Source organism: Rhamphochromis sp. 'chilingali' (genome assembly GCF_963969265.1).
Source record: "Rhamphochromis sp. 'chilingali' genome assembly, chromosome: 18".
Taxonomy (NCBI): Eukaryota; Metazoa; Chordata; class Actinopteri; order Cichliformes; family Cichlidae; genus Rhamphochromis; species Rhamphochromis sp. 'chilingali'.
Genome location: NC_137945.1, coordinates 5,477,324 through 5,505,095, shown reverse-complemented (window position 1 = coordinate 5,505,095; position 27,772 = coordinate 5,477,324). Strand labels below are relative to the sequence as shown.

Below are 27,772 nucleotides of genomic sequence, written 5' to 3'. Positions count from 1 at the left end.
TAGAATCATGCAGAAAGGCCCAAGATCACATTGCTAATAACTGCACCATCATTACAAATTTTAACATGGGTAGGCCATGCAAACTTCACTGATGGTGGGGTTGAACCCAGGACGTTCTTGCTGTGAAGCAACAGTGCTAACAACCTCAGATGTTCCTGTATCACTGTAAATCTTGACCAGTGTAGTCAGTCAGTTTATGTTGTGTCCTAGGATGCTTAAGGCGTGTGCTGCTGAACTTGGGGAGCCGCTACAACGAGTCTTCAACCTCAGTCTGCGACTGGGGAGAGTGCCTGCCCTATGGAAGACATCCTGCATCGTCCCGGTCCCTAAAAGGAACCGGCCCAATGAGCTGAATGACTTCCGACCGGTGGCACTGACGTCACATCTTATGAAGACTCTAGAGCGGCTCTTCCTCAACTTCCTCCGACCACAGGTACAACATGCCCAGGACCCACTGCAGTTTGCATACAAGGCGGGTGTCGGAGTGGAGGATGCCATCCTGTACCTCCTACACAGAGCCCACTCACACCTGGATGGGGGAAAAGGCACGGTCAGGATACTGTTTCTTGACTTTTCCAGTGCCTTTAATACCATCCGGCCCTGTATGCTTCAGGAAAAACTGAACAGGATGGAGGTGGACCCCTGCCTGGTGGCTTGGATCTCCGACTACCTCACCGACAGACCACAGTACGTCAGGCTGAAGGACATCACGTCTGACACTGTGGTCAGCAGCACAGGAGCACCACAGGGAACTGTGCTGTCCCCTCTTCTCTTCACCCTGTACACCTCTGACTTCTGCTACAACTCTGAATTATGCCATATTCAGAAGTTTGCAGATGACACGGCCATCATGGGGTGTATCTGGGATGATCAGGAAGAGGAGTACAGAAGTCTGGTGAGGAACTTTGTCGCATGGAGTCACACAAACCACCTGCAACTCAACACCTCAAAGACTAAGGAACTGGTTGTGGACTTCGGGAGGTCCAGAGCAGGTCCACTGCCGGTTCAGATAGAGGGGGAGGAGGTGGAGGTGGTCAACAAGTACAAGTACCTCGGGCTGTGGGTGGACAATAAACTGGACTGGTCATGCAACACAGAGCACCTGTATAAAAAAGCCCAAAGCCGACTGTACTTCCTCAGGAGGCTGAGGTCTTTTAACATCTGCAGGAAGCTCCTGAGGATGTTTTACCAGTCGGTGGTTGCTGGAGTACTTTTCTATGCTGTGGTGTGCTGGGGGAGCAGCACAGCAAAGAGGGACTCATCCAGGCTGGAGAAACTGATCAGGAAGGCTAGCTCTGTGGTCGGCATGAAGCTGGACACTCTGGTGACAGTGGCAGAGAAAAGGACACTAAAGAAACTGCTGGACATTATGAACAATGCTGGGCATCCTCTGCACACGGCCATTAACAATCAGAAGAGTCTGTTCAGTGACAGGTTGCTTCTCCCCAAGACAAGAACTAACAGACTTAAAAACTCCTTTGTCCCACACGCCATCAGACTGTTTAACTCCTCCCTGGAGGGGAGAGGGAGGGGAAACAGGAGGACAAAGGAGGGGGGAACAACTAAGCTGTAGTGCCTCTTCACCTCACTGTGCAATACATTGTGCAATACTTTTGTAAATAGTCAACAGTGCAATAGACTCAATACTTGAAATGTGCAATTCACTTGTATTTTTATTTTTTATTCCTATTTATTCTATTTATCCCCTTTGTATATTTTATTTATATTTGTCTCTGTATTTATATATATGTGTGTGTGTATATATATATATATATATATATATATATATATATATATATATATATATATATATATATATATATATATATATATATATATATATATATATATATATATATAACAATTCTGTAACTGTAACTTCTGTCGTTGCTGTGCTTTTTGGAAGTCGAATTTCCCAGAGGAACCCACCCGAGGGATTAATAAAGTTCTATCTTATCTTATCTTATCTTATTTACTGTTATACATCTGAAAGAATTTGAAAGGTGAAAAGTGAAATATATATAAGTTACAGTAATGGGATACAGATTTTGTTGAAATGCTGTCTTTGAAGTGATGTGTTAAATGTTAAAGGCATTAATTGCCTGTGGAGTAAAGTTGCAAAATCTGGAAGATTTGAGTCTAAAGTGTCTTTAGATGGCACATGTTATGATATGTGTATCCATTCAACCTTTTCTTCTGCTAAAAAGAAAATTTAATAAAACTACAAGATGGGCGGGGAAGATCCTTCATGATCTTATCTCCAAGTCTTCGTGTTCCAACATGACTTTGTGCACAAAACGAAATGCCTTTGACTGCAGGAACTATGGGACTTTGATGTCTGAAGACTTACCCAGAATGCTCAAAATGAACTGTGTTTCCTTCCTTGCAGTCCAGTGATGCATATCATCATTGCTGCCTTGTATGTGGTGATTGTTATAGTTCTTTTAATACCTACGAGGTGAGTAAAACATTTTTCTGCTGTTACCATGATGAGAAAAATGACTCTGTTACACGTTTTGGTCAGTGTTCTTGTTTTCTAAATCTGTGCAGCAATATGTTGCCTCTAAAGGGAAGGAGCTGCTGCATCCATACACGGGCACAGCAGCAGTAACTCAAGCAGTTATTACCCCAGAAATAAAAGCCTGTTGCTTGAATATCTATTAAAGTTACTGTGTCATATGGTGGTCTTTATCCTTCAAGCTCGGGTCCTCTACTAGAGGCATCTTGAGAGTCCTGCGCAGTTATAATAATAGTCAGTTGGCTTGATCTCTTTATCTCTTTTCCTGACTTCTAGCATGGGAGAGTTTATGTACCTTTTTTTTTAAATCATTGAAGTGGCAATGATACTATAAGAAATAACACCTTAGTGAGGATGGGATCTTTCTTTCTTACTTCACCATGTTTAACACAATGCCTTAGTCTGTATATCTTCTGGCAATTGTAATTCAAAGTAACACACAATAGCCTAATTTTGATTACTTTAAGAGACTAAGAAGGCTGTAGATATTGTAAAAGTCCAGATGCCTATACAAACCTCATCATGCAGCCCAGAACGAGGCAGGGTTAGAATTGAGAATTTATATACACCTGGATGTTAGTTCCTACCTAGTAGGCACTACTGTGCATAAAAGGCACGGTTTGCCAATACCCTGTAGCATATGTGTAATAGATGCAATGTGACTGTACATTACACACAATCTTAACAGACAAATAAATTGCAGATTGCTTTCTTTGGACTCCATCATGGAGGAACATTGTCACAAGTAACTTTTTCACATTACAATGTAATCAATTTGAAAACAAAAAACAAAAAAAATAGTGTAGTGCTAGACACTCCTGCCTAAAAAGCACAAGATCTCTTGTTTAATCTGGAGGAAACACCAATCCCTCTGAGTCGTTCACTCAGCATATTCACTCGAACTGCAAGAACTGCAGCCGTCAATTCCAGCCTGGGAATTGTAGTTTGCTTGAGAGGAGCAACTCTAGCCTTTCCCAGGATAAAAGCAACATGCGTGATGTTATTCTTTTCCAACTTTAAATATGACACTGTTCCATAACCATCTTGACTTGCATCAGAAAAATTATGAAGTTGTGCCTTATTTGGTCTTCCAAAGCAACTTGGTTTAATGCAACATTCCACTTTGAACTTTGAAATCAGCTGGAGATCCTCCAGCCAATCACGCCACCGCTGGGAAAGAGAGTGGGGAATAACTTCACCCCACTTCAAATTTTCTTGGCAAAGCTCTTGTAGCAACAGTTTAGCTGGCATACTGAAGGGAGACAAGATTCCCAAAGGATCATACAGTGAGCTGACCACAGACAAAATGCCCCTTCTGGTTGTTGGACGGTCCTGCAGGGAGGTTCTGAACTGGAACTTGTCTGTTTCTATGCACCACTGTAAACCCAGTGCTCTCTCAACTGGAAGTTGATCTGCTTTCCATCATCTTTGTGCAACTCATCTGCAGACACAAGCTTGGCATATCCTTGTTCAAGCATGTTGTTTACACATTCAGTGTATTCATCCTTATAATGAGCATCCTTTTCAAATCTCCGTCTGAGACTCTGGAGACGCTGCTCCGCGACACAGAGGTTATTTGGCAAGCTGGGACCTTCTCTCCTGAAAGGAAAATCAATGTGATAATGATTTCCAATAAGTTTTATTGAACTACTAACAATATCCATGAAACACATATCCTCTCTGGACATTTCAGTCTGCTCCTCTGAGGATCTTTCATTAAAATCACGATTGTACTGTTTAATCAACATTTCTTCAAGACGCTCAACAGAAATCCTATTGGCTGTTACAGCAGTGCAGTTGTTTTTATTTCCACTGTTACTTCCAGTGCGCAGGGGACCATTTATGACCCAGCCAACTTTTGTTTTTGCAGCATAAGGTCCACCCTCCACACTGTTTATCACCTTCCATGGCTCTAAAACATTGGAAGCATCAGTGCCTATCAGTAGCTCCACCTCTGCATCAATGTTGTGAAGTTTAACAGGTTTAAGATGAGGCCACTGATCGATGTCGCCTTGCTGGGGAATATTGACTGTAGAAATTGACATGGTCTTTTGAGTCAAAACATCTGGCAACGCCATGAAATCATTTGCTTCCAAACCAGACAGAACTTGTGCACTAACAATCCTATTTTGACTCATTGTTCTCAAAAGGATATTGGTCTTTTTACCTTTAAGATTCAGTCTTTTTGCCAGGGTTTCTGTACAGAATGTACCTGAACTTCCAGGATCCAAAAACGCATAGGTTTGCACAATTTTATTGCTCTTTTGGCTCTTAACTTCAACTGGAACTATAGGAAAAACTACATTAACTTCATGACCAGCCCCAATATGCCCACATGTCTGAGTGGTTGCAGTTGAAAAGTGGACATCAGAGCTTGTCATATGTTGAGTTTGTTCTGAGGGTACTCCTGGATCTTTTCGCTCTATTTGAAGAACCCCTGGGTGCTTTTAGTGACACACTTTGCAATCCGAACGACTCCTACAGTCTTTGCTTGTGTGACCAACTTTTAAACAACCAAAACAAATTCCCCTTTCCTTGAGTCAACCTATCCCAATGCATTTTAGCTTTAAACTGCTTACAATTCTCTAGTAAATGATTGCTGTGTGAACAAAACAAACAACTATGCAGAACAGTGGAATTTGTGAACAGTTGATTGAGTTTTGACTCCTGGCACTGTACTGACATTAGTGGCAAAACTACTTCCCTTTTTTCTTTGCTTGGTGGAACTTGAAACTTTAAAGCTGCTTCCAGATTGTGAGTCTTGGATGTTGCCAAACACTGGATCTGATGCTACTTTCACCTGTTTTATTATGAAGGCAACCAGATCAGTGAACACTGCTCTGTGACCATTTTGTTCCTGCAGTTCATAGGCAACAACTCTCCATTTTTCCCTCAATTTGTATGGAAGTTTCATAACAACCATTCTCATATTTGAGGGCAAATCCAACTCCTTCATATAAACAACTTGCTGTGTTAGATTCGAACATCCTTTAAGAAAAAGAGAGAATGACTGAAGACCTTTCACATCCTCACTTTTAATAGGTGCCCAACTCACAATCCTCTCCATATATGCAGAGGCAATTTTATTTTCGTTCCCAAAATGTTCTTCATAAGATATTTGGCTGTGGAATAGCCCTGCTCAGGAGGTAAATGCTGACAACTATGCACCAAGTCTTTAGGCTGCCCCCTAGTGAATTGCTCTAAAATATGCAAACAGTCGCTCCAGTTATCAGTTTTAGCTTCCACTCCATTTTCAAAGGCATTCATAAATGATCTGTATACTGTAAAGGGTCTCCATCAAACAGGGATGTTTCTGGCTGGGAGGACAGAAGATATGTTTTGTTTTACAAGCAAAGTAGTGATGTCATTTTGTTTTTGCATAATATTGACAATCTCCTTCGTGCAATTCTCAGTCAAAGTAGGAGACTGAGGCTGTGTTTGCTGCGTCACTTGAGCTGAAGCATCAACTTTTACCATCATCTCATCCACCTGATGTTGGTTTCGACTTTGTCTAGGTATGATTACTGGTGATTCAGATGCAGAATTTATACCAGAGTAATCTCTTTCTGCCGGAACAAATGTATCAGCACAAGGCGCTTCTTGTACGTGCCCTCTTTCAAAATAAGAGTTCATTCCATCAGAACGCTCAGAGCTACAAACTGAGTTTATTTTTAAGACACGAAGCTTTGCCTTAGTTGCTGACAACTCTGTTTCCAAGGATAATTTCTCCTTTTCTTTTCTCAGTTTTTCCTCTTGCGCTTCGATAGAATGTTTTTCTTTAATGCAGCGAGTCGCTCCATGAGCGCTGCCTTGTCAGCCGCAGCTTTAATGCGTGCGGAAGATGTTGATGAAATTTGACTTTGCTGTGACAATGTTTTCGAAGGTGGCTTTACACTTGAGATATTAGAGACACTGTCTTCAGGATTTATTTCATCCAAACTTTCAACAGCTTGATCATTAAGAGCAGTATTGCTTTGTTCAGTATACGGCTCGCCTGCTTCCTGCAACCAAACCTTTACTTTGTCCATAAAAACAGAGAATGCTGTCACCTTAGACTGAAAATGTGTGCTTTGCCTTGTCACTTCATCTTCTGGCAGTGGCGAACTTAAAAAGGATTCTTGCAAAGCGTTTGCATCTTGATAGCATTTAATAAACTTCCCAAATTCAGAAGACACTTCCTTAACGTTCTCATGTGAGGTCATTAAAGCGGAAATTTTCCCCATGTACTTAGATGCTTGCTTACACATTGAACTCCACTTTTCTTGGCATGTCTTTATATACAAATCCAAACCTTTTGGCGTAAATTTGATGCTTCTTTTCTCTGCTTGCATCTCAGTGTCATCCTCTTGTTTACTCTTAATATCCGACATTTTTATTGTCCTCTTGGATTATTTCAAACATTATAAAGATGCACAGCACACTGAGAATCCATAGCATAAAGCGCAAACACGACATCCATTTACCTGCTGATTGCAGTGAACAACAATTTCCACAGAGGGCGTTGGCATGTTTCAATTAGCGATCCAATTATGCACCAATTTAGTACGTCAAAACTCAGTTCATCAGTCTTTGTAGTGAAATAATGTCTTTAAACTCCAATAGCTTCACCGTTTTCCTTTAAGGCTTAAACAATATCATCACTCACCAGCTTTGATGAACGAGTGACACGTTGATCCAGGCTTCAACATCAAATCCGTCTGGATTACTCAGAGACGATCCAGTAACTTTTATTCGAGTTCGACGGTGATCCTTGAAAGCCATATATCCAACATATCCATTAATGAAGGATTATTCCTTTGTCCACGGGCAGGTTTTTTACTTTTTCTAGTGGCAATTCCTTTTGTTTGACAAACCGAACATCCCACAATTAAAAGTCCACAAGCCCCTGCTGCACTGAGATAATATTTCGTACGCAGGCAAAAGAAGTCCACTGTCCAGACTTGAAAGTTGCTTTTTTATGGTTTATTTTATCCAGTTTGGCAATAACAAGATCCATTTTTGTTACTTCCTGCTACTTCTCCTGCTCTGGTAAAAAACCATAGGCCCACCGCAGTGCATGCTGGTCCTATACCAGTCTCTTTATTTATAGAAACAAAATGGCCCTACAGCTCTTACTGACTAATTTAACAAGGTAACATCAAACAAACAAAACATTGAAACAAATATTAACCTACAAATAAACTTGTAAATAAACCCCAAATATAAGTAAACTAACAACAAACTTTAACTAATTTCAAAATAATAAAAAAAAATAAGAACAAATAGCTCCAACAAGAATTATTGTCTGAAGGCCAAGAAAACTGCCCAACAGATTTATCTTCCCAAATGGATCATTATGGCTTTTGCCATACTGGGCAACTTGATTGTCATAGTTTTTTCAATCTTTATTATTTATTTATTTTACTTGTAATAAGTTATTACAGTCGAAACAGACAGGACTGCGGGAGAGGACAGAGAAAGACAAAGAAAAGAGAAGCCAGGAAGAGGCTCAACAAAAGGAGAGGGAAAGAAAAACAGAGGGGAAGAGAGAGAGACAGAAAAGACACTAAAAATCTGCTAGATCACCTGCTGGAAATTTTGTGTTTTTGGAGTAATATTTCAGCTTCTGAAAATGTGCATGAGTATGACAACACAATCTCATGCAGTCCCTCAAACATTCAACTCATGTAGAGATTCAACCATAATCAGGTCATCCTGAATAGGACTCTGACCAACTACACAATCTCAGAGAAATGGAAGCAGAAGTTTTCAGGAGGGAATTTACACATGTGAAGTTAGTGAAAAGTAACTACCCATTTAATAAATCAAATTAATTAGTTTATTTTGTTTAAGGTTGTTTTAACTACTGTCATTGAGTCAAAAAAGACAATGGAACTGATTACTATCTTAATATGAAAGCTGCTGTAATGCTAAACATTGAATTAAACCAAAAGAATACATATTTTTCCCATTTTTTCCTAGTACATATTATCTAGTAAACATTTCTAAAATATAAGCACCTCTTGTTACACTCAATCACATACTTTCTTAATTGTCTGATTTCAGCATCAATGTGGTGCCATTTAATGTTAGCTAACATGTTAGCTTTCAGGTTAAGTGCAGCTGTTTAATGCCAGGTTATTAAGAAGCAAAAGTGACAAACAGGAAAGAATAAAAGACTGAAAAGTGCTGGATTTGGTCTGTGTGCCATCTTAAAGACAAGTAAAGGAGAGGCAGCTTGAGTCTGAACCTCCGTACCTGTTTAATTATGTAGGCAGAAGCCAATATTATATGACGTTTACTCCACAGTATGCAACAGAAAACCTGCTTGATTTCATAGTTCAGCAAGTAACCATTGACATCTTTCAAAATTCATTTTACTTGGTCTTCCATCTCCATTTTAAGTTTGTTTATGTGTTTGACGTCAAACCTCTTCCAATAAAGCCATAAAGCAAATTATATAAAAGCTTTATAAATCAAGAAATTATATAATCATTTTGACAAAAAAAAAAAGATCCAGTTCAGAGTTGTGATGAGGTTTGAGCCAAAAGACATTAAAACTGACTCTGTTTCTTTGTGTTTCAGGATATTCCGGAGCTATTTTAGGAGGGGTGATTAGACCTATTGTGGTTACAGAAGAAGCAGTAGGCTTCATCCTGTATAAAAGCAGAAGAGGTAAATGACGTTCTCCCTTCACTTTGCAGTTCATTTTGTTTATGTTATCTCTACTGATGATCATATCTTCTGGATTCAATTCCTCAGAGCAACAACGTAAAGACAGCGAAACGCATACCGAATTTCCCAGAGGAACCCACCCGAGGGATTAATAAAGTTTTATCTCATCTTTTATCTTATCTTACATGAGAAAATCTGTTTGAACTACTCTGTAAAAAATCAGTTGTTTGAAAACAGTGTTATGGTCATGAAGATACAATCAGATGTCTATAATGACTCTAATTAAACGGCTGTCTAGTCACAATGATTTAATAGTGTGTCAGACTGAAGCAGCGTTCAACAACATCCATGACATGAAAAAACAGAAAGCCTCTTTCTCTTTAGATTTGAAGGCACAGTCAATAAAACCAACACAAAGTATACGTAGCAAAAGCATTATTAATTTGGAAAATTAAGCAGCTTTGATCAAAGCATTGTGTCTTTAAGGCATAAAGACAAAATGAAAGATATAATTATTATGGGTTTTTCATTGTCCGAAATGTTCATAGTGAGGCATTGCAACCTTAAGTTTTTTCAAAACTTTTGTATCATTATTTTCGCAAAGACAGCAAACTGACCTAAAACATTCAACCGGGATATTGAGAAATGAAATAATTTACTATTTTACTCCAAACTTTAACTTTTATTTTTCTGTTATCTCTTCTGTTTTCTTTTGTCATTGTTATTGATTTAAAAACAAGTTACCAAATTCCACCAATTCCAAAATTTTAAATGTTTCAAACAAGAAAAAGAGGCGGATTTTCACATGTTCACGATTCTGAATAGTTTGAATTCCTAAATTTGTGTGTTTGTGATTTAAATGTGATTTAGCAGCAGTAGTAATACTGTACTATAGACAATCTGCCTACACTGCTGAGTTCTGTATTCATTTTAGACAGTTCATCTAAACAAAAGGCACTTAGCCTAAAACAGACATAGACACGTTTATCCTACCATAAAACAATAAGAGAAGGTATGCCCTCTCCCATGCTCCCAGAATGTGGGTGTGAATGCCAGAACACTCTGGAATGCATACAACGTCTCTGCAGACTACTAAGGATCAAACCTCTATCAATCTACAACTAATTATAAAACTCTAAGCATAGATAAGTAGATATTTCTAAGCATAAATGATAATCAACAATACAAATCCAACAGTAATACTGTACTATAGAAAATCTGCCTACACTGCTGAGCTCTGTATTCATTTTAGACATGTGCTCATAATGTCTCATGAATATAAAACATTTTTCAGATCATACAGTAATGAAAGTGTCATTTTCGCTGGAGGGCTAGTGAACTCAAAAGCAGATGAAAAGAATAGTGAGGAACTTCCAGTGTTCATCGCAAAACTGCTGAGATGTGGGACAGAGGTCAGCACCTCAGTGCTGGGCTGCACCAGTGAGTAGGAGTGGGGTGAAGCATTCCTTCAGAGTGTGAGTTGTTTTTTGAACAATCTCTAGGGATTTGCTCCGACAGGCTCTTCCAATAAGAACACAGAGGGAGACATGAGGTGGAGAAAAAGACGATCAAGTACTTGTGGGAAAATCAAGCTACAAAACTGACTTGTCACATCACTGGATAAGCTAAGAGCAAAAACACATGAGTCTAGTATGTTATAAGAAAAAGTTAAAAGAAGACAAAGCTCTGAAAAAAAAATCTTATATTTGTGTTTTGTCCAATTTTTGTAACAATTCACAGATTACCCATAAACACGTTGCATGGAGGGAGTCGTAACATTACTGTACTGAAAAGAGGACTGCTGTGGAAAACAATAATGAATCTGTGTATGCCTGATTATGCCTGACAGTTTCAGACCATCACAGTGACGAAGTCTTAGCCAGTTCTCTCAAAGATAAACATCCCTGCTTGTGTGAAACCGAGCAGTGACTCTAGAGGAAACATTTTAATGGAGAATATCTTTCAGGTAAACTCTGAGAACAGATTATCCAAAAAAACAAACAAAACAAAAACTAAGAAAAATAAACCCACCTGACAAACTCTGGACTGCAATTTAGAAGAACGTCAAACACAACCATGTGTGTTAAAATGCTCTGGTGTCTCTGGTGGATACTTTTGTTATGCAGAAGTATATATTTTTTTATTTCTTTAATTGTTAAAACATATACTGAATTATTATCAAGGTTTAACTGAATAGCAGCTTATACAGACACAGTTTTTTAATTAAAGTACATTTTAGCTACTTTTTCTTTACGATAGAAAATCTTCCTAACTGCTTTAAATAAAAATAGAAAATAATTTTAACAGCACAAAAAGATAAAAACAATGTAAATGTAGCTAATACAGGTAATGTATCAGGTATGTTGGGAAGTTCCAACATGGCCTCAGGCAAGTATGAAATGCCTTTAAAAGAATGCACGAATCATTAAATCCTATTCTCCTTGGTGAAAGCACTGTGCCAAAACCTCAGTGCCTTATTTTTTTGTCGATTGTTGTGGTTCATCCAATTCAGTGTTATTTATATACCAACAGATCACAACAACAGTTGCCTCAAGTCACTTGGATGCTGACTATCTCAAGAGGAGGCGAGAAAAGCATCGACTAGCACAATTTGCTGTCACCACTGTGGGGAAAGGACTGAGTTCAAAATTCTGCTGTGTTATTGCAGCATATCGGACGAGTCACAAAAAGTCACAAGCATCAAAATTAAGAATTTCTGGTCCTCCATACAAGACACAACAACAATCACTAGCACAGAAATGAAAGCGTGTTACTTCAATATCTGTAGACGATCATGGTTAAAAACAACAAATGCAAAACAAACTTTGTACCAGTGGCTCAATATTCCATCCATCCATCCATCTTCATCCGCTTTATCCGAGGCCGGGTCGCGGGGGCAGCAGCCTAAGCAAAGAGGCCCAGACCTCCCTCTCCCCAGCCACCTCCTCCAGCTTATCCGGGGGAACACCAAGGCGTTCCCAGGCCAGCCGAGAGATATAATCTCTCCAGCGTGTCCTGGGTCCGCCCCGGGGCCTCCTCCCGGTGGGACATGCCTGGAACACCTCACCCAGGAGGCGCCCAGGGGGCATCCTTGTCAGATGCCCGAACCACCTCAGCTGGCTCCTTTCGATGTGGAGCAGCAGCTGCTCTACTCTGAGCCCCTCCCGGATGGCCGAACTTCTCACCCTATCTCTAAGGGAGAGGCCAGCCACCCTTCGGAGGAAGCTCATTTCTGCCACTTGTATCCGCGATCTCGTTCTTTCGGTCACTACCCACAGCTCGTGACCATAGGTGAGGGTAGGGACGTAGACCGACCGGTAAATTGAGAGCTTCGCTTTTACACTCAGCTCCCTCTTCACCACGACGGACCAGTGCAGCGTCCGCATTACTGCAGCTGCAGCCCCAATCCGTCTGTCGATCTCCGGCTCCCTTCTCCCATCACTCGCGAACAAGACCCCGAGATACTTGAACTCCTCCACTTGGGGCAGGAACTCATCCCCGACCCGGAGTGGGCACTCCACCCTTTTCCGGCTGAGAACCATGGCCTCAGATTTGGAGGTGCTGATCCTCATTCCCGCTGCTTCACACTCGGCTGCGAACCGCTCAATATTCTCTGAGAAAGTAAATTGGATCTGTTTTTTCTTTACTTCGAGCAGTGGAGAGCTCATTTACCCTTTAACTAAGAACTAAAATCATCCGTAATGTGGCGATGACAGCATCACACTGTGGTAGTAACGTGATGCTGCGGGTTAACGAGGTACTGCACGTTTACAGTTAGTAACTGCAGGTTCACGTGACTGTGAGGTTTTGTTACAAGTTGTTGTCGCTGGTGCAGCTGCTGAGGTTTAGCAGTTTCATTTAACACATTTTCCTGAATCTATTTCTAGTTTACTTTTTTCTCTGAGCTTTTGAACTAAACGTTTTCGCTTTTGTTTGTTCATCTTTATCAAACACTTCTTTCACAAGAAACACTGTGGAGGGGTCTTTTGCGTTAAGAGATTTGATTGGACAATCCAGTGTCAGTACTGGAAATAAACCAATGGGCTGTTTAGGTGCTCGTAGGTCCTTTATGCAAGAATCTAAATTTCTTATTGAAGCTCATCAGAAAAACTAGAAACTTTCTACCTGCACTCCAAGCTTCTCGAGATCTTGGAGGAATGACACGCTCCTTCCCATCCGTAGGCGGAGCTTTCGCATTTTGTTTTTCTCATGTCTGGAACGAACGTCTGGAGCGCAGTGACTCACATGCACAACACATGTGGAGCTACTTCACGGAGTACTAAATCCTGCCTCGTACTGTTCTCCGGTGGGTTTCTGCACACAGGCTGTCGGGAGAGTTATGAAACTAATGTGTGGGTGAGTGATTCTCATTTTCTTGTTCCTCGCTGTGGTCTGACTGGGTGTGATTTCATACTTGCTGTTTTAATTTTAAGTTTCTGGCCGTCGTAGGGCAATTTAGATCTAACTAACTCTGTTACTTGTGAACCAGATTATCTGGTTCTAGGTTTGAGACTGTTAAACTCTGCACATTGACATACATTTTAAAAAATAGTCTGTTTTAATCGACACATTTGTTTGTTTGTTGTGGTGATTTCTGATACAGCACCTGAAAAAGTAATGAAATCAGCACACATCTGGGATGTTGTAGAAAATAAACGAATCACCGAAACATATAAAACATTTTTGTTTAATGGCTCGCGTTTCTGTCTTTGTGAGACATAAAATTTAAAATGAATAACTTATTTGTTGGATGTTTCTTTTGCAGACCAAGTAGAAAAACGTTGGAATCATTAACAAATGCATTACACTGCTAACACTGTTTTGGCTTTTCTCGATGTAAATTCCATTTCATTCCTTCAGCTGCTTTGGGGCATTTTCTATTTTCAGGACATATTCCTGAGATTTTTCTGACTTCCATCTACTCATATCTATCTGTAATCTTCCTATTTAGGTTATGCTTGCTTGATGTCTTACATACCACTAACTGGGAAAATGTACATAACGTTGCTACAGTCTGTATTGGACTTTCTTTTTGAAGAACTTATAATAATCATTCAGTTTTTTTCAACTGTAGAAAGAGATTTGTCCTCTGTGTTGCATAGTTGGATTTGTTTTGCAGATTTTTCTGTTGTTCTGTGTGTGAACTGAACTGTTGCAGTTAAAAGAACTGAAAAGGGCAATGACTGTTAACAGCATTTCTTTTTTCAGCATTTGTTTTTTCTTCCTTGTATTTCAGGCATGTTCAAACTTGACTTAAAGGAATGAAAAACCTGCCTATCTGGATGTAACTGCCACCATTTTTTTCTGTTCACTGCTGCACCGTCACATGAAATCTTAGAGAAATATGATCAGGGTCTCCTGCACTATGTTTTTGGTGGTCGTGGAGTTTCTGTGGATACTGAGAGTTTCCCGAGCAGGTAAGTGAAGCAAATACCAGAGCAGCATGATGCCAAAATATTTACTTTGCTTTAACTTGCCCTTGATATCACAATATATTCAACTCTTAAGTGTTAATGAAGTGAAACTTTGCTATTTGACTGAGTTTATTAAATCACTACCAAGTATGTACAAGCGTATGCACATATTAATGCACATGACATAAAAGCAGCATTATCATAACAAATATACAGCTTTCTTACTTCTTACATCACTATATTTATATAAATCTGTAATTCCCTTGTAATTCAGCAGATTATATAAGACAATTCTTACATTTTAGTTTCCATGGAGCAAAGGTAATGTCAAAATATTTTGCTTATCTCAAGCAAAAGGCTGAATGGAAATAATAAAACTTTATACAAGCAGATCTGTAAAACAACAATTTGTAATTTTTAATGGACCAGTTGTAACCACAAGCCACTGTTTTCCAGTTACGGGTCCACAGGGACACATAATGAGACTGAAGTTGTTTAGTTGATCACATTAGCCTGTATGAGAGGTTTGATATTCACACTGTTATCTGTATGTTGAAAACAGTCGCCCAATGTTAGTCTCTGCTTCTCCTGCCGAGACACAAATGACACTAACAGGACAATAATTAAAAGTAAATATCTGCTGTAAATTAAATGTCATCTCCCACTAACACAGTCTTTAACTGATTCTCAGACTCTCAGGTCTCCTGTATTTTTATGGAGAGATGCATCTTGCCGTGCAGCTTCCATGGCAGTTCTGAACCTGTTGTCCACTGGTTTAAGACAGAAGGAAACCTTCGTGTCCATTCATACTACGGTGACCAAGACCAGCTTGTAATACAACACCAGCGCTTCAGAAGTAGGACTTCACTTTTCAAGGATCAGGTCTACAGAGGAAATGCCTCACTCCAGCTGACAGAGGTGAACGTTCAGGATGAGGGGAGATACCAGTGCTACACCAGCACCATCAGTGGAAACACAGAAATGTTCATCATCCTGAATGTGGACGGTAAAGAAATAAATATATAAAATGAAAATCAAGTGGCACCTTCTATGGAGTCAAAGCATCATGAATATACATTTATTTTAACTAGCGCTGTCAGCGTTAATGTTGTTAAAATAACATTTACACCATAACCGCATTAACGGGGCAAATCTCCGTTAGTGAGTAAGCGCGGATCGCCCTGTGCATGGGACTGCACGCAAACAGAGATTTGCCCCGTTGATGCGGTTATGGTGTAAATGTCATTTTAATGAGATTAACGCTGACAGCACAAGTTTTAACACTTATTTGCACATATGAAGTAAATAACAAGTAAATACCAACAACACAACACTCACAAGCTAACGGATGCAAATTTGGGTGTGCGGGCAGGTGGCACGGACCTGTTTTGTTTTGTTTTTTGTTTTTGTTTTGTTTTTGTTTGTTTGTTTTGGGGGGGGGGGGGGTTTACAATAATGGCAGCTAATCGGGATACTACATGGTTGTGAAAAGATGGTCACACATCTTCTCCAATAAATACAGTACTGGTGGAGCCTGGAAGATGAGGTCAGGGTTCCAACCTTATGTGTTGGTCTAAATCCTCTGTTGATTGAGAATACTGTATTTTAAAATACTTAAAATATATATCCAGTTATTACCCCTGGTTCTATCAGCACCAGAGCAGAATGACCAGCTCTGATGAAGTTAGGTTAGACTCACTTTGTTATTTCATTTTTTTAAGGGAAAAGACTAATGCTGCCACATTTACACCCCTACACAACAAATTCAAGCATAAACAACCTAAAACCACATCACAAACCCGTTTGCACAATAACCATAAACGTACAGTAGACTCATATCAAGTAGTTCATGTCTTAAAGACCATCTCATGAACTGATGATATTTTTTACTTATACAAGGGGTTGCCAGCTTTCAAAAACCGACTCGTATGTTCTCCAAAATAAGTGTCCTCCTCAGTCATGCTGCTACATTTGGTGTACATGCTCTAATTTACTATTAACTAAATAATTATAATGGACTTGGTTGTTACCATAATAATGTGGGTTTTTTACATTGTCATCACCAAATCATTTGACTTCATCTTGACTTATAGTTGTAAAAGTGTGTCAGCACAATTCAGCTGAGAGGCAAAGGGACCATTTTGGGGTTAGAAGCCCCAGAGCCTGTGTGTAACACCAGGGCTGAGACGTAGTATTTTAATATCACACTTCAAATTATGAAAAGAATACGATACATGCTATGTCATTAATTAATAACTATATTTTGAAATGCTGCGTCAAAAAACTATGACAAATTCTATATTTTATTGTGGTCTGAGATTCACAAATTACACATTTTTTGTTGAATTAAATCATGTTAACTTGAAATAAACAGAAAAGACTAGTTGAGACAACAAACTCTCTTTCTGACCTTTTTAGTAAAGTTTTTTCTTTTTCAGCTCCAGTCCACTTCAAATACATAAAAAATATATGACACATGCTACATCATTAATCATTATCTGTATTTTGAAATGCTGTGTCAAACACTAAGACAAATGCTATATTTTACTGTTATTTTAACATGAAATAAACAGAAAAGACAAGAAAATCTCTTTCTGACTTTTTTAGTAATTATTTTTCTTTTGTTTTGTTTTTTTTCTTCTTTTTTTCAGCTCCAGTCCGTAAAGTCGATCTCCAACAAGTAGGACAAAGGATCACCTGCAGCTCAGAGGGGATCTACCCTAAACCTGAGATCACCTGGTCCACCAGCCCTTCATCCAGCATCACCAACAACAAAACAACAGTCCATCAGACTGAGCAGCAGCTTTACAACATCACCAGTTCTCCGATACTTCCAAACAGTGACATGGATCTGAATTACAGCTGTGTAGTCAGCACTCGCAGAAACAGGAAGAGCCCAACCTTCAGGCAACAAGGTGAGTTTAACATCTCATTTGGAAAATAAGAGTTCCACCTTTTAAAATCTTCATTTAGGTTTGAAAAGTTGTTGAAGTCATTTTGTTCTTTTCTTAAACGTTAGACCTTACTTTTTTGTATTTCATGTAATCAAAGGAAATATTAGTCTATCCTTCAGAGTTTGGTGTCTGAGGATAAGTCTCTACAGATATTAAAGAAATTAAGTCACGTTGTAATGAGTCATCAGCTTATACACACTAGAAAGGTGAAACCAAACATTTTAAATCAGAATCAAATAAAAAATTGGTTTTTTTGTGTTTGCATCTGTTTTTTCAGGATTAGTGACTGAGAGCCAGTCTGAAACAATAATCCACTGTTCCCCCTCACACACCCCTGTAACAAACCTCATCTGGAGATTCGACCACAGTCAGATCATCCTGACAAAGACTAACAGTCAGTACACAGTCTCAGAGGAGTGGAAGCAGCATGTAAAGGACGTGTCAGAGTCAGGCAGCCTCACACTGCAGGACTTATCCTCAGATCAGGAGGGAACATACACGTGTGAACTCGCTGATGCTGTGGAGGCTAAAATAACTAATATCCTTGTGAAGATCAATGAAGGTAAATTAACATCATTATTTTCCTTTTTATGGGTGTAAGCATAGCAAAAAAACACACTGCAATTTTTGAATATCAGATATCAGTGGGGAAAATGTTTTGCTCGATACCGTTACTGATATAACTGAGTAATCTGTCAGGAACACTGTCAATATTTTGTTTTGTTTTTTTAATAAAAAAGTTTTTCCCCGCGTGTGATGATGATGGTGGAGTGGACTGAGCTGATCAAACTGACTCTTTTCTTCCCTCCTTTTTAAAGATTAATATCACAGACATTTTTATATTCCCTGGTCCACATTTATTTACAATTTATTTACCTGTTGCCATGGTGAACTGTGCTAATAAAGCTCCATTGATGATGTTTTGCTGCCAGACTCAGAGTTGTTCATCTCACAGCTAATAAACTCAAAATGCATTTTTAAATTCTTCCAAGGAAAAAAATCAGTTATCTGACCTCTTTTTCATTTCAGGGAATTCATCTAATGTTGGAGCAATCGTAGGAGTGGTCATTGCAGTCATTGTAGTTTTAGGCTTATTAGTAACTCTCCTGGTACTGCGGAATAATCAGGTAAAAAGACATTTTACACACAGTATTTAATTCCATCTTAATATTGTGTTTGTTGTTTGAAGTGATGATTTTTCATGGTTTGTAAAACATTCCTCAGGTTACAAAGAATGTGAGAAAACTTTCAAGAGTGAAACCAGAACATGATTAAATCTTATGTCTTAAAACACAGAGCAGCTCTCTGTGAACAGTGTGGAATCTAAAGGTCTAAACTGTTCTCTGCGTTCAGTCTAGTTTCTAGTTTTTTTTTTATATGATTTAATAAATAATTAATAGATTATTACTAATTCATTTGAATTCAGGATTGAAATTATTTCACCACTATGCATAACTGATATGTTATGGTGGAAGCTGGTGCAGCTGGAATCACTGCAGTTTATTTAAATCTGTAGAAGTTGTGCTTCATGATGAATACACAGTATGTGATTGTTTTTATTGTCATTTAACAGAAATGCTTCTTTTCATGACTCACTGAAGCCAGTTTTCCTGTGAGGAAAGAAATGCCACGTGACACCAAACAATATTTACAAGGGAGTCTTAGGGTCACGTGAAGGTAAAATAATGTTTTATCAGTTTTTACACTAAAAGTGTCCCACAGAGTGCTGCGACTTTTGTCCAAACTTCTGCAGTATTAGAAAAAAACCTCAACAAGCAGACGAGTGAGGACTTTGATGCTGGGAAGGAAACAGAAAGAAGAGTCTGTCTCCTGAATTCAAACTGGGAGCTGGTTCCACTGGAGAAGATTCTGAAAGCTGGTATTGAAATGTTTTTTCATCTGTAATTATTTTTCCATGTAATTCTCAAAGCAGTATTAAAATGTTCAGTTTAATGAGTACAGTTTACTTTCGATTTTTTAAATATTTTAAAAAACATTTTCAATGCCAACTTTGAATGCTCACATTGTTTCTGGAATCAAATTAGGAGCTGAAATAATTTTGTCTCTCATGTAAACTCAACAGGAACTTTCATAGATGGTAAACCTGCTTTAGATCTGTTTTTTGAAGTCATCTGTCTAACTCGTGATTTCAGTGTGAATGGTACCACAGTTTGAGCACTTTGCATGGATGTTTTTATGTATTAGACTCTTGTTTCTACTCTGGATTTAAACAGTAAAGACAAAGGCAGGGATAGATGAACTGGAACAGAGGCAGCTGCTATGTAAGTGACCAGTACAGTTGTGGCCAAAAGTTTTGAGAATGACACAAATATTCGTTTTCACAAAGTTTGACGCTAAACTGCTTTTAGATCTTTGTTGGCAGTTGTTTCTGTGATGTACTGAAATATAATTACAAGCACTTCATATGTTTCAAAGACTTTTATTGACAATTACATGACATTTATGCAAAGAGTCAGTATTTGCAGTGTTGGCCCTACTTTTTCAGGACCTCTGCAATTCGACTGGGCATGCTCTCAATCACCTTCTGGGCCAAATCCTGACTGATAGCAACCCATTCTGTCATAATCACTTCTTGGAGTTTGTCAGAATTCGTGGGTTTTTGTTTGTCCACCCGCCTCTTGAGGATTGACCACAAATTATCAATGGGATTAAGATTCCAGGCCATGGACCCAAAATTTCAACGTTTTGGTCTCCGAGCCACTTAGTTATCCCTTTTGCCTTATGGCACGGCGCTCCATCGTGCTGGAAAATAATTCCAATAATTCTTCACCAAACTGTTGTTGGATTGTTGGAAGAAGTTGCTGTTGGAGGCTGTTTTGGTACCATTCTTTATTCATGGCTGTGTTTATGGGCAAAATTGTGAGTGTGGGCTTACTCACAATTTTGCCCATAAACACTCCCTTGGATGAGAAGCAACCCCAGGCATGGATGGATGCTTGACTGTTGGCCTGACACAGGACTGATGGTAGCGCTCACCTTTTCTTCTCCGGACAAGCATTTTTCCAGATGCCCCAAACAATCGGAAACTGGCTTCATCCGAGAATATGACTTTGCCCCAGTCCTCAGGAGTCCATTCACCATACTTTCTGTAGAAGATCAATCTGCCCCTGATGGGTTTTTTTGGAGAGAACTGGCTTCTTTGCTGCCTTTCTTGACACCAGGCCGTCTTCCAACAGTCTTCGCCTCACTGTGCGTGCAGATGCGCTCACACCTGCCTGCTGCCATTCCTGAGCACGCTCTCCGATCATGCAGCTGAGTCCTCTTTAGGAGACGATCCTGGTGCTTGCTGGACTTTCTTGGACGCCCTCAAGCCTTCATATCAAGAATTGAACGTTTTTCCTTGAAGTTCTTGATGATCCTATAAATTGTTGATTTAGATGCAATCTTAGTAGCCACAATATTCTTGCCTGTGAAGCCATTTTTATGCAACGCAATGATGGCTGCATGCGTTTCTTTGCAGGTTAACAATGGAAGAACAATGATTTCAAGCATCACCCTCCATTTAACATGTCAGGTCTGCCATTCTAACCCAATCAGCCTGACATGATAATCTCCAGCCTTGTGCTCATCAACATTCTCACCTGAGTTAAGAAGACGATTACTGAAATGGTCTCAGCAGGTCCTTTAATGACAGCAATGAAGTGCAGTGGTAAGGGGTTTTTTTTGGGATTAAGTTCATTTTCATGGCAAAGAAGGACGATGCAATTCATCTGATCACTCTTCATAACATTCTGGAGTGTATGCAAATTGCTATTATAAAACTTAAGCAACAACTTTTCCAATTTCCAATATTTATGTAATTCTCACCACAACTGTATACTCTTGAAGGAATCACATCCTGACTCACCATTGATCACATCTGGACGTTCACTCGGAGAGACTCTGCTTCAGTTACAAATACACTGGGTGCCCCCATCAGCTCATTAAAGGGGGTACCCATGAAAACCATTCATGGTGTTTTCAAGAGAATTTAAATATTTTAGTCAGCTTTCTACAGTTTCACATTTCAGTTATTTCTTATGAAATATGTCTGTTTAATGTGAGGTAGACGTGGACACTGACTTTGTTGCTCCTTGGCTGTTATGGTACAGTGCAGCTTTTTGAGTTTATTATCTAACACCTAATGAAAACACTTATTCAAAAAATATTTTTGTTTATAATTATTTTTATTATATTTTGTTGTGTGTATATATATATTTTTGCCAAATACAGTATGTTTCACACTTTCAGGTCTGGTCTCTGTTGTTGATTATGTTCTATAGATTTAAATAGCTTAGATTTTTTATTTTTTGTATCACCACCTGGTAAATCAGTCCAACTGTAATCCAAGTGTGATTTTGGAGGAAAGACAGACAGTGTTTTTGTTTCTCAAATCAAATCACTTTTATTGTCACATCACATGTGCAGGTACATTGGTACAGCACATGTGAGTGAAATTCTTGTGTGCGAGCTTCACAAGCAACAGAGTTGTGCAAAATACAATAATGTAAACAAGCAAAATACAAGAATGGCTACATCTGAAACTAATAAATATATGCACAATATATAATAGTATATGCATTTCTGGATGTGTATACTAAATATTTTTCTACGTGTGTGTGTGTGTGTGTGTGTGTGTGTGTGTGTGTACACATATTTTACAAATTAAATAGAGTAAACAATGAATAGAATATATAAAAATATACAGAGTTGAATATGTGCAAAACAGTGGCATTACTGTACAGTATGGAGTGCATAATGTTGAAGTTCCAGTAGTGAAGCTGAGGTGTCTATGACGTGTTCAGCAGTCTGATGGCCTGATGGAAAAAGCTGTCTCTCAGTCTGCTGGTACGGGACCGGATGCTGCAGAACCTCCTTCCTGATGGAAGTAGTCTGAACAGTTTATGGCTGGGGTGACTGGAGTCCTTGATGATCCTCCCCGCTTTCCTCAGGCACCGCTTCCTGTAGATGTCTTGGAGGGAGGGAAGCTCACCTCCAATTATCCGTTCAGAGCACCGCACTACTCGCTGATCACAGCTGTACGCTTTAACTCCACTGTGGATGAGTTGGTGTCTTTTTAGAGCATCCTTCCAGAAAAAAGACTTTCCACACAAGTCACAGCTGAACGGTCTCTCTCCAGTGTGGATGACCTGATGCTGTTTTAGATTACCCTTCTCAGTAAACTTCTTCCCACACTCGTCACAGCTGTATGTTTTCTCTCCCTTTCTTCTGTGAGGTTTGTCGGCCTCCTGAGAGCGCTGACTTCTCGCTCCCTGTTGGTCCTGCAGTGACAGAGATACAAACAGAGGCAGTGAGTGAAATGCAGTCGTGGAACAAACTCAACCTTCAAACTCCCTCCATTAACACTAGTTTTAAACCTGAAGGTGGAGTGTGGCACCAAACACCTTAAAGGTCTCTTATCCCCACCTGCTGGTAGTTCTAACACATTACATCCAACCTGCTGTTAAAAATAATTCATGACTGTTCAAACACTAAAATCATGCCCATCCCTGCTGCTGTACACAAACATTAAGATTAGCATGCTAACACACTCAGAAAAGTAATAAATGTTTACCAGGTCTATACTTTTTTTATATTTCACGTTGCTGTTTTCTATTAGATATTTTTATACCGGTGCAACGAATCAAAAATAATTCATGACTGTTCAAACGTTTCACTGTAGAAAACATTGGATAAATTTTTGATTAAAGGCGATTAAATGTCATTCATTTTCAATCTATATTAATAGCATTTCAATTTGTATGAGCAAAAAAAAACTAAAAAAAGGGGAAAATATACAGACTTAATGTGTTTACTGCCTGATACCGGGCTACCGTTGTGGTGCTTTGAACGTGTTTTTGCAGTGATGAACCAATATTAAGTCTGTTCGAACGACAATAATACCAATAATAATAATATTATTATTATTAATAGTAATCAGAATAATAAAAACAACAACAACAATAATAATAATGTACTTCCACAGCATGTCTTTTATCCCAACCACTCTCTGCAGATGGCCCCACCCCTCTGTGAGCCTCATTCTGCTGGAGGTTTCTTCCTGTTAAAAGGGAGTTTTTCCTTCCCACTGTCGCCAAAGTGCTTGCTCAAAGAGGGTCATATAATTGTTGGGTTTTTCTCTGTATGTATTAATGTAGGATCCACATTACAATAAAAAGCACCTTGAGGCGACTGTTGTTTTGATTTGGTGCTGTATAAGTAACACTGAATTGAAAATGTAAATAATACTACTACTAATAATAAAGAATAACAATTGCTTGTGACTTCTTAATGTTTGTAAACACAATTTAAAAATACATAATAAAATGCAACACAGTCATATAACAGGTTGGGAGGATGAGAGTTTTAGACGTGACTGATTATTTGGTGAAACTGTGATACTTCCCTCACCTCCTGTGTTGAGCTCATTGTTTCCTCTGTAGTGACTCAGCTGAGTCCAGATGGCTGAAAATGTTCCTCTGCTGCTCCGTCAGACTCTTCTCCTCCTGCTGATCAGCTGGGACACAAAACAGATCTTTGTTAGGCTCCACACTGCACTGAAGAGTCAAAGTGTCTCATATGTTCATCTGACAACACAAAGTACAAATTTCACTCTGATTGCTTGTAGAAATCTTGTGAGACGTGTTGTGCTGCAAAGTGAGGAAACTCTCTCACTCACTTATACTTCAGGAGGAACTTTGTGACATTGGCTCTAATATTCTAAGCAGCCCTTTACTATGACAGGGCCAGAAAGTCCTATTTGAAGGTTTGGGAGAAGGACCATGTTAAAGGTGGATTGGGGTTTATACACTTTGTTATGATACAGGTAAGGCTGTAAGAGCCTGAGAAGGTGTCCTGAATGAACCTCTAAAACCAGTTTTCAGCTAACGACTCTGCTTCAGTCTGGAAAACAGCAACTACAAGTTTAAAGACTCCATCAACAATTCACACCCAGCAACAGCCTGAACAGCTCCTCCTATGGTTTCCACAAACAGGGACAGACCTGTTACTCCCCCACCCCACACTTTCAACTCCTTCAGCCCCCCAGTCCCACCACCTCCACCATTCCCCAAACTTTGATTCTGTTCATCTGGACGTAGCTTTTGCAGTAGGAGAAACATTTCATGACTCATCCAAGTGACTTCTTCAGTTTCAGCCGACTGCAGGTTTCCCCAATCTTCAACAGTGCATTTGCATAATGACTGAAACGAGCACCACTGAAGGAACAATGGGCTGGGAGGTCAGTTATTGAGCATTAATATGCAAATTCTCATGATCATTGATCAACAACCACTGATCGCTTGCAGCGACTCCCCAACTCTCTCTGAATGGTACTCATGGCCATTGATCAGCGGTCTTTGATTAATGAGCTTTGATCAGTGGTTTCAGTGCTTTCCTTCCTGCTTTGACTGCAGCTGTGTTTGACACAGGAAGACATTTTTACATTCTTCACGATTATACTTTATTCTTTTTGGGGGAAGTGCAGCTTTAAACCTTCACATGATTCAAGTCAACCCAACAAATCAATCTGAACGATCACAGGTGGGAAAAACTTCTGTAGATAAAATAAAACCCAACATTCAATCCACAACATGATTAAAAACACGACTTCACCAAATCACGAAGAGCTGCACATTAACCACCACAATATATTTTATTCTCGGTGCTTTCAAATATGAACACTGTTTACTTTCATCTCTGTTTCATTAGTTTTTGTTAACATCTTCCTGTGCATCACTTTACAGCAGCCAGACTCATTAAAATGAGACTTTGTAGGAGTTCACTTCCTCTCATGTGTTCATCCACAGCAGCTGGACAATAAAGTTTATTGTGACCCTGATACTGCAGCAGATCGTGCTCATCCATTTCCTGTTATCACTTCAAATAGAAATGAGGCTGTAGAGGTTTGGTGCAGGCAGAAAAACAGCTGCAGGGACAGTGGCGCGGCTGCCCCTCTGTTGGTCTTCCTTGGTCTCTTGTGTTCTGGGGGCCTCTGGATGTCTGGAGTTTTGATCTCCTCCATACCTGCTTCATGCCCTGGAGGACGGGGCTGTGGCCCCCCCACACCCTCTAGCAGATCATTGCATGAAGGAACCTTTTAAAAAAACAAGCGCGTCCATGCTCACAGGTGTACACACGGGTGATCACACCCACAAACTACACCCTTTTTGGCTCCTACCTCAAAGCACACTGTGTTCTGTTGATCTTATGTGCTGCACAATAATGTTTAATATTTAGTATTTGCTGTCATATTCCCATATATCATTGTGATGCTGTTTATTCTATTACTCTTGTTCTCTTCTGCTTGTTTTCTTTTTTCTTTCTCAGCAGGTGATCCAGGTGATTGATATATGCATTTTTTATTTCTTTTTTTTTTTTCTGCTCATACTGTTGGTTTTTGTTTTTTGCCCTTCTCCCCCGTCCCTCTTCTCAGCTGTTTCTCTTTCCCTCTTTCTTTCTCCCCTTCTTTCCCCCAGTCAAGTCTGTCCCGTATTCAGTAAATGAAAATAAAATAAACAATAAAAGGTGAATCAAATGGACCATTACGGCAAGGCTGGGATTAGAGCTGGGCGATATATCGAGTTTTTAAAAAATATCGATATATTTTTATACGAGATATAAGATGTGACAATATCCTTTATATCGATATAGTCTATGTTACGTTATAATTATACTTGTGGAGCCGCAAGTTTGCCTCTCTTTCGTCCACTTTCGTCTTTACGCAACGTTACTCGGCCTCACCTCTCCTTCACTGAACACAACTCCCCCTCCTCCCCCATCGCTTCACCTGCAGGAAGCGACAAGATGGACACGGCAAATCTCCGTTAACAAGTTACTGCGCATCGCCCCGTGCGTGGGGCTGGACGGCGTCAACGTGTTGGGAACAGAGCAGCTGTGAAATCTGTCTTTGTTATTGTGCTCAGCGTCTTTTAGTTTACATTTTGACTGCACAATTGTGAGCTTTTTGTTATGCACAAAAACAACATTGTTTTCTTTTATTTATGGAGCATTGTTATTTAATAAATGCTCATAATTAATTTTTTAGTAAATTTTATGTACATCTGCTCTATGTTAATAAAAGTGCCCGTGTGACATCTGGGACACAGCTTTGACTAAGAACTCTCTTTTTGTTCTTATTTTATGGCTTTAAAAAATATATCGAGATATATATCTTATATCGCCATCCAGCTAAAAAATATCGAGATATGAATTTTGGGTCATATCGCCCAGCCCTAGCTGGGATGGTCAATTTGGTAAAGCAAATCCGCTGGGCATCTTTCTTTGCCTTTAGACAACAATTCTGATGGCAAAAGAGCCAAACGGGACAGGCAAAAAAAAAAAAAAAACAGCTGCAGGGACAATGAAAAGACTTTTCTGCTCCAACTTCTCCCAGCATGCTGAGCTAATGATTAGTTGGTGTTTTTCTCCAAACGCTCTCTCACGCTTCTCTCAACGTGTTCACAATAAACTGTGAACAGACACCGAGGAGAGCAGCAGAAGACCTCATTCAGGAGCTAAACTCAACATGAACTGAACTCACAGTAAAGTTAGCTCGGTGCTTACCTTTAGATGAGCCCACAAACCGAGAGAAACTCCGCGATGAAGCTGGAACTCTTTCCAAACACAGGAAACAGATCAGGGAGCAGAGACCCACGTGGTTCACGCTGATCTCAGCTACGATCCAGGAGACAAGGGTGGGCAGATCGATGCAGATATCGATCCAAACGGTGGTACTACTTTAGTCTCTTTGAATGAAAAAACAGCTCTCTGTGCCAACGCCTCCTCTCGTGGAGCGTCCTCACTTTGCTCCGCCCCCTCCTTCTTCTTCTTTACATCGTTTTTTGGCGGTTGTCAAACAACAAAATGATGAATTACCGCCACCAACTGGTGTGGAGTGTGAACTGGAACGTCGACCCTCAAATCCTCCCATTTTACTCTTTTAAAAACTGGAATAAGGCCTGATAACTTTCACTTCTTGAGTCATTTTGCAGTAAATCAATAAGATCCAGTTTCATTTTTATGTTACTGAGGTTTTGGATCAGTTACCTTCTCACAGTGTAATATAACATGCTCTACAGTTTCTTCTTTTCTCTTTTTTGAATGATTTGAATGGAGGTTATAATCCACCATCACTGAACTGAAGAGATCTCTAAGTAGGAAGTCATCAGTTCAGTTTTTGATCAATTTCAGGGTATTTTATTTTACTGGCGAAGTTGTTTTGGTGATTTTAG

The 27,772-nt window shown here is 39.5% G+C and overlaps 1 protein-coding gene and 2 long non-coding RNA genes across 8 annotated transcripts; 2 read left to right on the top strand and 1 right to left on the bottom strand.

Annotated features, from left to right (window-relative positions):
- The first annotated feature begins 2,339 nt into the window (after window positions 1-2,339).
- On the top strand, window positions 2,340-9,588 carry LOC308385747. Its single transcript, XR_013969622.1, has 3 exons — window positions 2,340-2,458; window positions 9,083-9,172; window positions 9,260-9,588. It is a non-coding gene; the product is annotated as an uncharacterized lncRNA (long non-coding RNA).
- Window positions 9,589-12,475: 2,887 nt separating this feature from the next.
- Window positions 12,476-21,795, top strand: LOC308385638 (V-set domain-containing T-cell activation inhibitor 1-like). Of its 6 annotated transcripts, none has more exons than XR_013969591.1 (8): window positions 12,476-13,528; window positions 14,409-14,589; window positions 15,278-15,592; window positions 17,238-17,501; window positions 17,818-18,102; window positions 18,570-18,667; window positions 19,114-19,217; window positions 19,294-21,795. XR_013969591.1 is itself a non-coding variant. In XM_080864721.1 (7 exons), the coding sequence occupies exons 2-7, from the start codon at window positions 14,517-14,519 to the stop codon at window positions 19,129-19,131; spliced, it is 1,053 nt and encodes a 350-aa protein (XP_080720847.1). In that variant the 5' UTR covers window positions 12,476-13,528; window positions 14,409-14,516; the 3' UTR covers window positions 19,132-21,795. The 6 variants fall into 6 exon arrangements, 1 of the variants encoding a protein (XP_080720847.1); XR_013969592.1 differs by having other exon boundaries at window positions 19,114-19,419; window positions 21,022-21,795; XR_013969593.1 differs by having other exon boundaries at window positions 19,114-19,419; window positions 20,047-21,795.
- A 470-nt stretch (window positions 21,796-22,265) lies between these two features.
- LOC308385639 lies at window positions 22,266-27,606 on the bottom strand. The gene is made up of 3 exons (XR_013969596.1): window positions 27,105-27,606; window positions 23,952-24,057; window positions 22,266-22,822 (listed from the first exon to the last, which is right to left on the bottom strand). It is a non-coding gene; the product is annotated as an uncharacterized lncRNA (long non-coding RNA).
- Window positions 27,607-27,772: the final 166 nt, after the last annotated feature.